Source organism: Melitaea cinxia, chromosome 28 (assembly GCF_905220565.1).
Source record: "Melitaea cinxia chromosome 28, ilMelCinx1.1, whole genome shotgun sequence".
NCBI lineage: Eukaryota > Metazoa > Arthropoda > Insecta > Lepidoptera > Nymphalidae > Melitaea > Melitaea cinxia.
Window position 1 is genome coordinate 7,628,126 of NC_059421.1, and position 14,375 is coordinate 7,642,500.

Here is a 14,375-nt window from a genome sequence, read left to right on the forward strand (position 1 = left end):
AAGTTATGCGCGTACATATCGACGGGTCCCAAGAACAAAATCTTATGGAAAAATAAGATGAAATCTGTTTTATTATTGATTCGTATTAAACATGCAAAAAGCTACATGGCAATATTTTTTTTTAATTTATTGGTCTTTTATTTTTCTAAATACTCAAGCGAACATCATCTTATCTACAATGTACTGCAGCGAACAAACATGTATTCACATATACGAGCTTGTTCTTTACACACCGAAACCGCGCGTGTCGCGACCCATCGTCATTTACGTGTTTGTACTCGGCAAAGTCGAACATTTTAGCAAGACATCAAGAATTCCTCGAGAATTCGGTTTAATATCATAATTTCAGGTTTCGTGAGTAATAACTGACTGTAACAATGTCTAGGTGTATCTAGAAAGAGAGAATATTAAATTTAGCCCTTTTTTTGATAAAATTAGTGACGATCCAACTACTTGTAGCAACGAGGACGAAGAAATCTCTAAACAAGGTAAGTAATAGATATTTTTTTTTCATTAAGGTAATTAAAAAAATAGTTACTGGTGTTACTTTATAAGTCTAGAAACTAATTTACCAAAATTATCTAAAATGCGTATCTTTTGGTCGTTTGTTAATTTACAATGTTGTTCTACAGAAATCTATAACCCATGTAATTGTTCCTTAATAATCAACATATTTCATTAACCTATATTTTATAGACACGAAAATACTTAATTGTGGTGTATTTAATTTTACCCCAGTAGTTTCACATAAGTTTTTGTTCGACAAAAATCAGATTAAAGTCATTCATCGCTTAAGCACATACGATCTTGTTGTATGAAGTTGTACCCAAAAAATGTTGCTGTATCTAAATAAACGATTTTGTTTGTCGTATAAGTTTTAACATGCGAGCATGTTCTACTCAAAAGTATGTAATTTAACCTCTTTTTAAGAAAAAATATATAACTACAATATTAATCAACAGTTTTTAAATATAATACCACACAAATTAAATACATTTTTATTTTCATTTTGACAGAATCTGCCGGTCAACGTAACACCAACACGTCTCCTTTGCCGCCAGCGGCTCAGAATATCGACGTCGATATGGCAGAAATTTGGCATGATGTTTTTGATTAAAAGGTTCACACAAATGTATTAGGCTTAGGCATTTTTCAGGCCAACTGCGAGCATCTGATTCACCACCTCCTCATTTAGTACAAACCTCACATACTGACGAAGTGCTTACACCATTAAATATAGAAGTAACCTCTAGTTTCAATAGCTCACCAGCTGTTTACATTGAAGAATTAAAGAATTTGAAGATCCTGGAATTTCTGCGCCATATATATATATACATATGGTTTTAGCTACTCCAATGCCTTCCCCCATGAATATACACATAAAATGTAATGACCCTTTTTGTCCCGATCATACTAGTTGGGTTGATTCAATTCGATTGCTAAACATTAGTGCCTCTAACTTAAATACTAGAAATGACGCGAAAGCAAAGATCAAAGAAACGCTTGGTACATAAGCAAGACTGGTCTGACGTGAAAAGAAAAAGTTTGCTTGGAAAGAGCCATGTATCAAAGCGAGGTAAATTTGTTGGTGAAAAAATAATGGGAAAGGCCTGTAGTTGTAGGAATAATTGTGGGGATAAAATAACAAAAGAAAAAAGACTTGACTGCTTCAATAAACAACCACGCGTCAATATCGCGAAATTGTAAATAAAACATATAGAACAAGGAGCCAAAGAATTTCGTTTCTGATCAGATAGTTTTGCTGGCCAAAATCAGAATAGATTTGTCCGTTTTTCATATTTGTATGCAGCCAAAAAGTACAAGGCATCAATCACACATCGATTCCTTGAAAAGGGACATACACAAAACAAGAGAGAAAGTGTGCATGCCCTTATAGAGCGGTCCTCTTCTTCAAAAACGATTTACACTCTAGATGAATGGTGTTTACTTGTAAGATGGGCAAACACAGAAGGAGAACCGTATGTAGTAAAAAATATGACAGAACAAATTTTTCTTAATTTTAAGGTTCACGTAAATGACAAATTGTTGAACAAAAATTTTAGACAACAGAAAATATTGTGGACTAAGATTATGGAAGTTTTCGTTGACAAATCGGAACCGAATAAATTGTATTATAAGTGTGATTTAAACCAAGAAACTTATGAATACTTAATTGTTCGCAGCGATACAAGAAACACAGCTGATATTTTACCTGTATTAGAGTATGCTCAAAGCTAAATATAAAGATTTACTGAGCATGTGTGATTCTGGTGTCATAAGTTCATGCAATGCAGTATTCTTTAAATCTTTACCATATTATAATTTTGATTGCAATGATGAAAGAAACGATATATATGACGATGAATCTTAACCATAATATTATTTATGCAATAATGATAGAAAGTTTGAGACTGATTTAATTTTAATTTGCTGTGATTAAAAAAACTAATATAAAATATAAAAACGAAGTAGAAAGTTTAGGACTTAACTAGTAATTGTAATTGAAACTGTGATTTTAAATAAGTAATCTCCCGAATGGACCAAGAAATAAGAGTGATTGTTTATTCTTTGCTAAAGTTTATTTTTAACAGACTTCTTCTCTCTCGAGGTTCTCAATTCGACTGTTTTTTAACCGACTTCCAAAAAAGGAGGAGGTTCTCAATTCGACTGTATTTTTTTTTTTTTTTTTTTTTATGTATGTTACATCAGAACTTTTGACCGGGTAAACCGATTTCGACAAATTTTGTTTTAATCGAAAGGTGGTGTGTGCCAATTGGTCCCATTTAAATTTATTTGACATCTAACAACTAGTTTTCGAGTTATATCTAATAATGCGTTTTTACTTGACGCTTTTTTCGTCGACCTAAGTTGTATTATACCGCATAACTTTCTACTGGATGTACCGATTTTGATAATTCTTTTTTTGTTGGAAAGGGGATATCCCTAGTTTAGTACCATGATAAGGAAACCAGGATCTGAGAGAAATCGAGGGAAACTCTCGAAAATCCGCAATAACTTTTTACTGGGTGTACCGATTTTGATAATTTTTAATTTAATCGAAAGCTGATGCTTAATCATGTGGTCACATATAAATCTTATCGAGATCTGATAACTACTTTTTGAGTAATCTTTGATAACGCGTAGTTGCTTGACTATGTTTTCGTCGATCTACGTTGTATTACTTGTCGATGTAATTGAAGTCGGTTTTTTTTTCGTTTGCGAGCAAACACAATTATTTTTATGTATGTTACATCAGAACTTTTGACCGGGTGGACCGATTTCGACAATTTTTTTTTAATCGAAAGGAGGTGTGTGTCATTTGGTCCCATTCAAATTTATTTGAATTAACCGATTTTTTTGTTTGAAAGGAGATATCCCTAGTTTTGTACCATGATAAGGAAACCAGGATTTGATAATGGGATCCCCAGAGAAATCGAGGGAAACTCTCGAAAATCCGCATAACTTTTTACTGGGTGTACCGATTTTGATAATTTTTAATTTAACCAAAAGCTGTTATTTATCATGTGGTCACATTTAAATTTTATCGAGATCTGATAACTACTTTTTGAGTAATCTTTGATGACGCGTAGTTACTTGACTATTATTTTTTTCGTCGATCTACGTTGTATTACTTGTCGATGTAATTGAAGTCGGTTTTTTTTTTCGTTTGTCTGCAAACACAATTATCTTATATATTTTATGATGATTTATCTCGTAATAATGAGAGAATTTTTAACACCTATGTGACGTTTGTTTTGTAACGAAGATCCCACTGTGCTACTTTTATATTATTAAAGCTTTGATTATAAAAAATAAATGTGTTTTCTTTAATATAAATGTGCACATACTATTATATTGTCGACTAAATTATCTGAGAAGAACATCATATGTTCACATGGGTTACTATTTTTTTATTCAATTTCCTAAAAAAAAAACCGTATATTTAGATAAGTGCTGGGTAGTTCCGAAGAACAAATCCCTATAATATTATAAGAATTAATTTAAGCCTAAAATAAAAGTTAAAGTCTTTATAAACATGTAGAAATAAATAAACAAAGTTCCTGATTAGCTTTTACAATGATTTTCCAAACATCATCTTTATTTGCGTAAGTAGTAAATGATTGTATTTCAGCAGAACTTCTAAGCTACATACTGTAATTTGGTAAGTCTGCAGATACGATTTTGTTCTTCGGGCCCGTCGATATATTTGGTGATACATTTTTATTTATAGAGATTAAAAAAAAAGTATGTGTGGGTAGTTAGGGTTGACTTACTTTTGATACAGTTGGTGGCCTTGCTTTGTGCTGAAGGGATGTGGTTTCAATTCCCGCCACGATTCTATGTATATTATTTTTTATATGTACTAGTTGATTCAAACTAAGATTAGCTGCGTCTCGCGATTACACCTACGTAATTTTCGATCCCGTGGGAAAATCGGGATAGATGTAACTTGTGTGTTTTTCTGGATATCTAGCTATCCTATATGTTTAGTTACCGAGTTATATTACAATGTGAAAAGTAACAAACGTCTGTCTACTTATGTATACATTTCAAACGCAGCAATGTTTATTGAATATTAATAATTATTAGATATTTATTTATTATTTACAATTTTAATAATTATTATTACAAAAACAAAAAGAAAAAAGCACTTGTTTTATATTCTTAGTACTTCTAACGATATTTACTACAAAATTAACTAAAACATTTTTTTTTTTTTTTTTCGATTGGTACCTACTTCTACAGATAACATACGACGATATATGACCAAATTTATAACGTTTGTTTTTTTTCTTTTTTTTTTTCGAAAAAAGATGGAAAAGCGCGGGAACTTTGAAGTGAAAAGGCGGTCTTTTTTTTTCAAAAATATTTTATTAATTTTATAATTCATTCACTGGAGTTTTTTATAAATAAATACTTATAAATTAATCAAGAGATGGGGAGAAGTAAGAAAAGGAAAAAGAAGGAGGAAGGTAACGCTGAGGACGACTCGTTGAGCTCCGACTCCGAGTCCATAAAATCTGTTGAGCTAACAGACGCCGAAAGGTATGCCCCGTTTCGGGTAGCCGATTACGTGCGGCACTACCCTGAGAACGGGGGTAATTTTGACTATATTGTATTCCTGGAGAGTACAGAGGCTGACAAGCCAATCGGAACAAGAGACATGATGACACTCGCTAATAGCATAAAAAAATATAATAAAGGCGTGAAACAACTAAAACGCATTAATAAAAGTAAAGTTGGAGTTATCTTTGATAGACCTGCTTTTGCTAACGCGGTCTTAGGCAACAAAAAATATCTTGATGGGTACAAACTTAAAGCTTCCCTTCCGGCTGCCGCTACAGAGGTCACTGGGGTAATTTCTCATGTGCCTATAGAATTATCCAATAAAGAAATATATTCAGCTCTAACTAGCACGAAAAATATTATATCTATACGTAGATTTATGCGACGTGTAAGAGAAAATGGAGAAATAAAATTAATCCCCACAAAAACAATTTCTATAACCTTTTCCTGTCCCAATTTACCAGATAGTGTGGACCTCAACAGCTGGCGGTTCGAAGTACGGCAGTACATCCCGCCAGTAAAGCAGTGTCTAAAGTGTTTAAGATATGGTCATATTGCAAAATTCTGTAAAAATTCACAAAGATGCAGCATTTGTGGCGAAGGTCACAATTTTAAAGATTGTCAGACTCCTTATACTGCAGCCAGTTGCTGTCACTGCTCTGGCAATCACATTGCCATATCCCCTGCATGCCCTGTTAAAAAAGAAAAAATCCAGCTTAACAGAGATAAATTTCAGAAAAAAAGCTTTGTTGATGTTTTAAACAGCTCTCACTTTCCATCATTAAACAAAACTGATCAGTTCTTATCTCTTTTAAATTCCGAAATAATACTCAAATCTATTACAGAAGCTTTAGTAAAACTTATAACACTAAACAAAAATAATGAAATACCTATCTCTTCCCAAAATATTAAAAATGTCCTGCAAGATACATTAAAAAAGGTTACTAATAAATAATTTGTACTTTATGGATACTTTAAATATTGTGCAATGGAATGCTCAGAGTATTCTACACAATCAACATATTTTTAATTATTTCCTTTTGGACAAAAATATTCACATTGCGTTAATTTGTGAGACTTGGTTAAAGCCTTGTCAAAAATTTAAGATACGTCATTACAATGTAATTCGTCTTGATTCAGGAAACACCCACAATGGCGTAGCCATATTAATACATAGCTCTATTTCTTATTCTAAAATTGATACTTTTTATGATGACTCCATTCAAAATGTTGTTGTTCGTATAAAATACTCTAGCAACAAAGAACTTACTATCATAAGCTTTTACAGTCCAACTAATTGCAATCCTGCTTTTTCTAAATCTAAACTAGACAGGTTAATTAAAAGTTTACCAGAACCAATCTTCCTAGCAGGAGATTTTAATGGCCTAAACTCAGCCTGGGGCTGTTCTACTTCTAATTGTCGAGGCAAAGACATTTTAGAGTCTATCAATAACAATAATTTGGTTATACTTAATGACGGAAGTATGACCACTGTTGGTTCGCACATATGGAGACAGAATGCTCTTGACTTAACCATAGTATCACCTTCATTGGCTCTAGAGTGTGACTGGTCAGTACATGACGATCCCTTAGGCAGCTACCACTTTCCTGTAATCACAAAAATTTTACTTAATAACAATCATTACAATGCCACTCCTATTCCCAATAGTAGCTCACTACCCTGCTTCCCTAACCTGAACAACGTTGATTGGAACATTTATAATTTAAATGTCCAACTATTGCTCACTGAATTTTCTCTTGATACACAAGACCCCCTTCATAACTACACAAAATTTACAGATATTTTACACTCAGCACTGTGGAAATCATCTTTTATTTCTAAGCACTCTTTGGTTAATACAGCTTTATCTTCATGCTCTCCTTCTAACTTAAATAAAAAAAAAAAACTTCTTCCTTGGTGGAATTTCAATTGCACCAAAGCCGTATTAAATAGCAAAAACGCTTATTTGACTTTTAAATCTGATCCCACTGAGGCTAATTACATTAATTTTAAAAGACTACAAGCCACCAAAAAATATATTATCAGAAATGAGAGAAGAAACAGTTGGATAAAACTTTGTGAACAATTTAACAGATCGACTCCTATATCAGTCATTTGGACGTATATGCGAAAATTTAACAAAAGCTATTCTCCACCTTCCCATAACAACTCTGACTATTCTTGGATCTTTGATTTTCTCAAAAAATATACTCCAGATACTGTAGAGCCAGCCTTTAATCTTAATTCTTTCTGCCATATTCTTCCTAATCAAAATTTTATTATAAAATCTTTTACCATTGTCGAATTAAATTCTGCTATTTCATCCAGAAAAGACTCTACACCTGGCCTTGACTACATTTCATATAAAATGCTTAAACACCTGTCTTCTCAATCTAAACTAATTTTATTAAATATCCTGAATCTTCTTTGGGAGCATAATCTTATTCCTATGGATTGGAAGGTTGATTGTTTAGTACCTATCTTAAAACCCAACAAGGACAAGTTTAACTTTGATTCATATAGACCTATAGCATTGACTTCTTGCATGGGAAAAATATTTGAACAACTTTTAAAACAAAGATTGGAACATTTCATAGAGTCTAATCATATTTTACCTTCTAATCAGTTTGGTTTTAGAAGAGGCAGGTCTTCAAGGGAGAGCATTGCTCACTTACATCTTGATATTTATAATGCTATACAATCAAAGCAAGCTCTCGCTGGAGTTTTCTTCGATGTAGTTGGAGCCTTTAATAATGTTAACCATCATATTCTATCCACGGAATTAGCTGCGATTGGTTTACCTGTAAAAGTTATACAATGGATTTTTAATTTTTTGCACAGTAGGAAGGTATTTGTTAAGTATAATAATAGACTTATTGGTCCAAGGCTTTCTCATAAAGGTACATGTCAAGGTAGCATTTTGAGTCCATTGATTTTCACACTTTATATACATAGATTAAACTTAATTCTAGGCTCTCATATATACAATTTACAGTTTGCTGATGATTTGGTAGTCTATTGTTCTAGTAATAATATAACTACCCTAAATCTTAAGTTAAACGAAGCTTTAGTTAAATTAAATTCTTATTTTAATTATCTTGCATTGGACATTAGCTTTGAAAAGTCTAAAGTCATAGTTTTTAATAAAGTAGGGTCTGAAAGAATTAAAATAAACTATAATAATATATCTCTTCTTATCACAAATGAAGTTAAATTTTTAGGTGTTATATTCATGAATAACTTATCATGGAACAAATATGTAGACCACATAGTTGATAGAGCTCTTAAGGCTCTTAATATTTTAAAGTCTCTTGCAAAAACATATTGGGGTTCTGATCCAAAAATCCTTCTTACCCTATATAAATCTCTTGTACGCAGTCATTTTGAATATGGATTTCTATGTTTTTCTGCTAATGACAAGTTGGTTAACAAATTAAATATTATTCAAAATCACAGCCTGAGACTTATCACTGGCGCCATGAAAACAACCCCAATTAATTCGTTACAGGTCGAGTGCAACATTTCCCCTTTACACCTTAGATTTAAATATTTGAAATACTGTTTTTTGCTAAAACTGTTTTCCATTAGTAATCATCCTCTAATTAAAAAGCTTAATTACTTACATAGTAAATATCCTGTAAATGCTCCATTAACTTCTAATAACCCATTTATTCTCTTCGAATATTCATTCATGTTAAATCTAAATAACCAACACAAAATACACAGTTCTAGCAATTGGATGTGTTACGAAAAGGAGTTTGACTGTCTTATTAATCAAATCGATATTATTATTGACCATAAGCTAAAAGAGCGCCAGGAAGTTTACAACCTCATAGCACAATACTCTGATAAGTTCAAACAAGTTTACACAGATGGATCAAAAAATGATATAAATGTTTCCATGGCCTATTATGTACCTCATCTGAAGTTTGGCCAAGGCGTCAGATTGAAAAAGGAGATATCAATATTTACAGCTGAAGCTCTAGCAATTACTGCTGCCCTAGAATTCATTAAAAAACAAACTAATCAATATTGGCTGATCATTACTGACAGTATGAGCGTTCTAAAGGCTTTAGATAATTATCAATTCAGTGCTAATACAAACTTCATCATTTTAGAAATAAGACATCTCCTTTATCAACTATCCAGAAGAAACTACAACAACAAATTATTGTGGACACCTTCACATATAGGAGTAAGGGGAAATGAACATGTGGACTTTCTGGCACGTTCAATTGTTGACAGTGACAGCGGCAGCCCTGTTGATGAGAATGTTGCCGTACCATACACTGATCTATTAGTTGCTATTAAATCAAAAATCCTATCTGATTGGCGTGATCTTTGGCGACAAACCTTGTTAAGAAAAGGATCTTGGTATGCTCAGATAAATCAAGATATTGGAAAAAGTCCTTGGTTTACTAAATCGCATCAACATAGAAGCAGAAAATATTATACAATACTATGCCGCTTGAGATTTGGACATTGCAGATTTAATGCACATTTGAATCGTATGCGTATCATCTCATCGCCCGTTTGCCCACATTGCACCAACAACTCTACACAGTCTTTAGATCACATATTTTTTGAATGCTCCGCTTTTAATCTGGAACGCCTCTTATTTATAGCCAACTTGTTATCAACTTCTGGACCAAAAAATGTCCCGCGCAATACACAAGATTTATTGACTAATTTGGATAACTATACTAGTATATTTGAATTTATTTGCAATACTATCAATGATATTTGAAACAGGATCAGGACCTTCATTCATCGGATGTGAAATTTTATTTTGATATTTCAGGCTTCGGCCTATTACAGACTTGGTTTCGACCTCGCCTATCACTTATAGACAAAGAAGAGTAGACGAAAATATGAAATTTCAGACTTGGTTTCGGCCTTACTCTACCAGTCATCGAATCAGAAGAACAATAAAGTTACTTCAGACTTGGCTCCGGCCTTTTGATATATCAGAACGAAACTTACAAATTCAGACTAGGCTGTATGGATTATAGTCCTTTGCCTTTCCCTATTGGGGATAAATTTTAAAACAACAACAACGAAAAAAGATGTAATAGGTTATGCTATTATATTTTTTTCTTTTATTTTATCATTTATTTTCAAGAAATTTAGTTTTACAGATGGTGCTAAATATTGATTTAAATGTATTTTAACATTTTCGTATTCCTTACTTGTGATTTTGCACTATGCTTAAGTTACCTGTTTTATTTTGTTTGTCGCGTGTTATGTCAATATCTAGTATATTCAACTGCATATATTAAACGATTATGGTCAGTTTTGTGGACTAATTAAAAAAAAAAGGTACAGTTAGGTACAGAGCGTCTCAGACATTTCCTCTATGATATTGTTATACTTTCTAGAATTATGATAAAAAAATGACTTGATTTGATTTGATACCCTTGATTGATTACGAACTTACTTGATACGAAGAAGATGATGCATTAAGATTTCATATTGCTATGTACAGTCTAAAATGTGTCGGTTTTACTGTGCCTTGTCTGATTATCTCTAAGGATCTATATCTATACGAATAAATAATTGTCCTTTGTCCTTTTTGTTCGTAATAGAAACGACCTTTTTGTAAATATTTTTAAAAATATATATAATAATAACGTGTATATTTCATATTAGTGGTCTGCTAATTACAGTTAATTTCGGCTGAATCGATTTTTATAGACCTAATGAAATATATTTATTTAATACTAGCTGACCCGGCGAACTTCGTATCGCCTAACACAAAATTTATCGTATGGTATTAAAGTTCAAATTGACTTTTAAGTATTATCACAAATCTTTTGTATGGGAGTATAGAAAAGTGTTGTTTTTAGACTTTTTCAGCAAATTTAAATTTTTTTTTTTAGAATTTTTCTCTCCGTAAGAACCATCCTCGTACTTCAAGGAACATTTTAAAAAAAGAATTAGCGAAATCGGTCCAACCGTTCTCGAGTTTTGCGCTTAGCAACACATTTTGCGATTCATTTTTATATATAAGATTATTTGTATTAAATAAATATATTTCAAAATTTTAAGGTATCGTACAAAATAATTACATCCTTTATGGTAATATCGTAAACAAAATAGCCAACGAAGTCACAAGTAATGAGCTAATTATTGATATAAGTAAATTTTAAAGATATAATAAGATTTTCAAAAAAAAAGGCATATAAAAACGTTTTTTTGAAGGTATGAGATGTTCAGGATAAATACATACGAGAGAGATTAAATTAAACAACACGTAGTAATAAAAACAATCCCTAAGCTACATGCAAAGTACCAGTCAACCAGAATCGCTATAGTTTAAGTTCAGTTTTAAACCTATTGTATACATAATTCGCGTAAACTTAGAAAACAATATATTACAATAAATTAATTTAATGTTCCTCGTGTAAGCTGAGAGAAAAAACAATTGTCGGTACTCTTTTTAATTTTAAACTCATATACAAGGTAAAAAACGTAACACTATTTATGCGTGCATTTTCTAAAACAGAGGTTTGTGTTACTTTAATTACGTTACTTTACTTTTTAAGTAATGTCGTATAAGTATGTCATGTGTTAATAAAAAGTTTATATAAATAAATACTATTGTTAAATGTTATCATAGCTTGCATGTTTGGCTAATATAGCTAATTTTTTCAGGAAGAAGAGGGCGCTTGGAGCGAAAACTTCAAATCTCATCATGACAGCAAGCCTCGAGGAAATGAAGCTATCTCTTTGGACATCTCTTTCCCTGATGCGGACCATATTTATGGTAAGAATTTGTGTAACTTCTGTTTCTTTCATATATTTTGACCCTTTTCTAAACTCAAAAAATATTTTTTTACGTGTTACTAGATGATCCGCCGAACTTTGTACTGCAATATTTATTTTTTATATGAATATATTGATTTGTTTTAATTTTTTAAAATATGTTTGGAATTTGGTCCAGTCGTTCCGAAGTTATACGCGTTCATACATTTCGGAGATTCATTTATACCTCTTCCCTCCTACATAGACTAATTGATCTTAAAGATTTAGGTAAAAATTGGCAAAGATATTGATAAATTTTTCGCTATCTAGAAAAATAATTACGGTACAAAATATCTAGATAAATCTACATCCCATATACCGTTCCATATACCGTGTCCCATATACCGTTTACCAGCCTGGGGCAACTGCTTCTCAGCCCCTGAATACCCAAACGCTGCGTGGCCAAATAACACAGACCACACCGTCTTCTCTGCAGAGTTTGTTCCAGAAGAGAGCCAATAAAAACGTACCTCCGCAACCTACTCACAGTAAAACACCAGTGGCCTTGTTCAAAGAATGGAAAGGAAGCGGTGAAGTGGGAATAAAGACCAGATGCGTGGCTCTGTTTATGGACAGCGAAGCGGAGAGAGTCGGAATGAGTTTTTGTCGCTCCGAAGGTCAGGATCGTCTGGTGGTCTCGCCGGGGCTTGCCCTGCTGATGACAGGTAGCACGCAAAACACAAGCATAAAGCGCTCTAAGATCGAGGCGCTTGCGCAAAAACCGAAGGACGACTTAATTTACCGTCTGGTGCGGTTGAAAAATAAAACAATCGTGCTTTTCGAGGAAGGAGAAAGGTCTGCCTTCGCGCAGTCAAGTTTGTGGCTACAGCGGCTGGACGAGGCCTCCGGTGGGGCCCCCGGAAGGATCAGTGTGGACTCAATGAGAGTCGGATATGACAAAGGCAACGTATCAGATAGGTACGGGTGTCTAAAGGCCTCACTGAACAACGAGGTCATTATATACGAAGACAGGGGGGAGGATCTAGGCTACCTAAAACCCAAGATCAGGACATCTAAACCCCCCGCATCGCCGGCTCTTGAAGAGCCCACACCCAGCGGATCGGAGCGCCTACAGAAACAGGTCGAGGCCCAAAAGGCTGAGTTAAGCAATCGGACAAAAGCCACACCGAAACCGAGCCTGATGTCGATGGCGAAGTTTATCCAATCGACGATCTCCCCAAAACGAGGCAAAAAACCGCCCCACTTGTCCCCCAATCAGGTCGATACAAGAGAGCGGCAAATTAAGGCGTTGGAAAGGTTCACCGAGGACGAAAGTTCGAAGCACCCGGAGGCGCCACCAACTGTTCGAACAAGAGCCGATATGGGGCAAGTAACACCACCAAAACTTCGACCAGCGTCCACACCGTCTGAACACGCGCAAAATGCCCTTACCGAGTTCCTGGCCATAACAAAGGCAAACCGAGAGGTGAACCTGGCCACATGCAATAAGATCATGCAGACCTACCAGTACAACAACCTAAAGTTACTGGAGGTGGAACTCGAAGAAGCCGAAGCAGCCATTTACAACAACGACACTCGACAGATACTCAAAGGAAATATGTCGGGGAGGTATATGGCTGCATATAACATCACAGCAGGCTTCGTGAGCGCGGTCGAGTCTGAGGGGCAGGAACAAGAGCCTCAGATGTTCAATACACCACCAGGGGACCCGGTGGTGGTAGTGGCCAGATGCACGAGAGTAATGCTGGATGATCGGATACTCCGGATGGCTCAAACCATCACGGGGGACCGTGACGCCGATGATTCTTCCGTGGTCTGGGGGCTACCTTCACTGGAATGGATAAATGGGGTTCCAGGATGTGGCAAGACAACTCGCATAGTCGGGGAATTCGATGAGGACGAGGAAGTCGTCATTACGACCACAGTCGAGGCTGCCAAAGAACTTAAGGAGAAGCTGGTACGCCGCTATGGCGTTAAAGCCAAATCTAAGGTGCGCACTATGGCCTCCGTACTGGTCAATGGTTTTCGAGGGGGCGCAAAAATCAGCCGTCTTACGGTAGATGAAGCCCTCATGAACCACTTCGGGGCCATAGTGATGGCAGCCCGACTATCAGGGGCTAAGAAGGTGGTCCTCATCGGAGATATTAACCAGCTACCGTACATCGACAGGGAAAACCTGTTCAAGATGCGGTACAGCAGACCAACCCTGATAACAGGCATATCGTGGGAGCTGTCTTGTACGCACCGAAACCCCAAGGATGTCGCCTTCGCCATCAGCGAGGTCTACAAAGATATTTATAGCTCAAGCCCAATAATCCGTTCCCTGCGCGTGGAAAGCTTCACGGGCGCGCAAATCTCTGCAAAACAGAACTGGACCCTATACCTGGTCTTCACGCAGGAAGAGAAGAAGTTGCTGGTGGACCGGGGATACGGGAAAGGGGAGGGGTCGCGTGTCTTGACTATCCACGAGGCGCAGGGCCAGACGAGTGAGAGTGTCATCGTCATCCAGACGAGGAGTGGGAGGCTGCGAATACATGACAGC

At 35.1% G+C, this 14,375-nt stretch overlaps 1 protein-coding gene across 1 annotated transcript in view; it reads left to right on the forward strand.

The window, feature by feature from the left end:
* The window catches only part of LOC123667500 (neutral alpha-glucosidase AB), a 36,850-nt gene that overhangs the window by 5,543 nt on the left and 16,932 nt on the right, over window positions 1–14,375 (forward strand). The window contains exons 4-5 of the mRNA XM_045601391.1: window positions 8,801–8,809; window positions 11,723–11,834. Of these exons, the coding sequence (XP_045457347.1) occupies window positions 8,801–8,809; window positions 11,723–11,834 (121 nt within the window). The remainder of the gene's footprint in view (window positions 1–8,800; window positions 8,810–11,722; window positions 11,835–14,375) is intronic.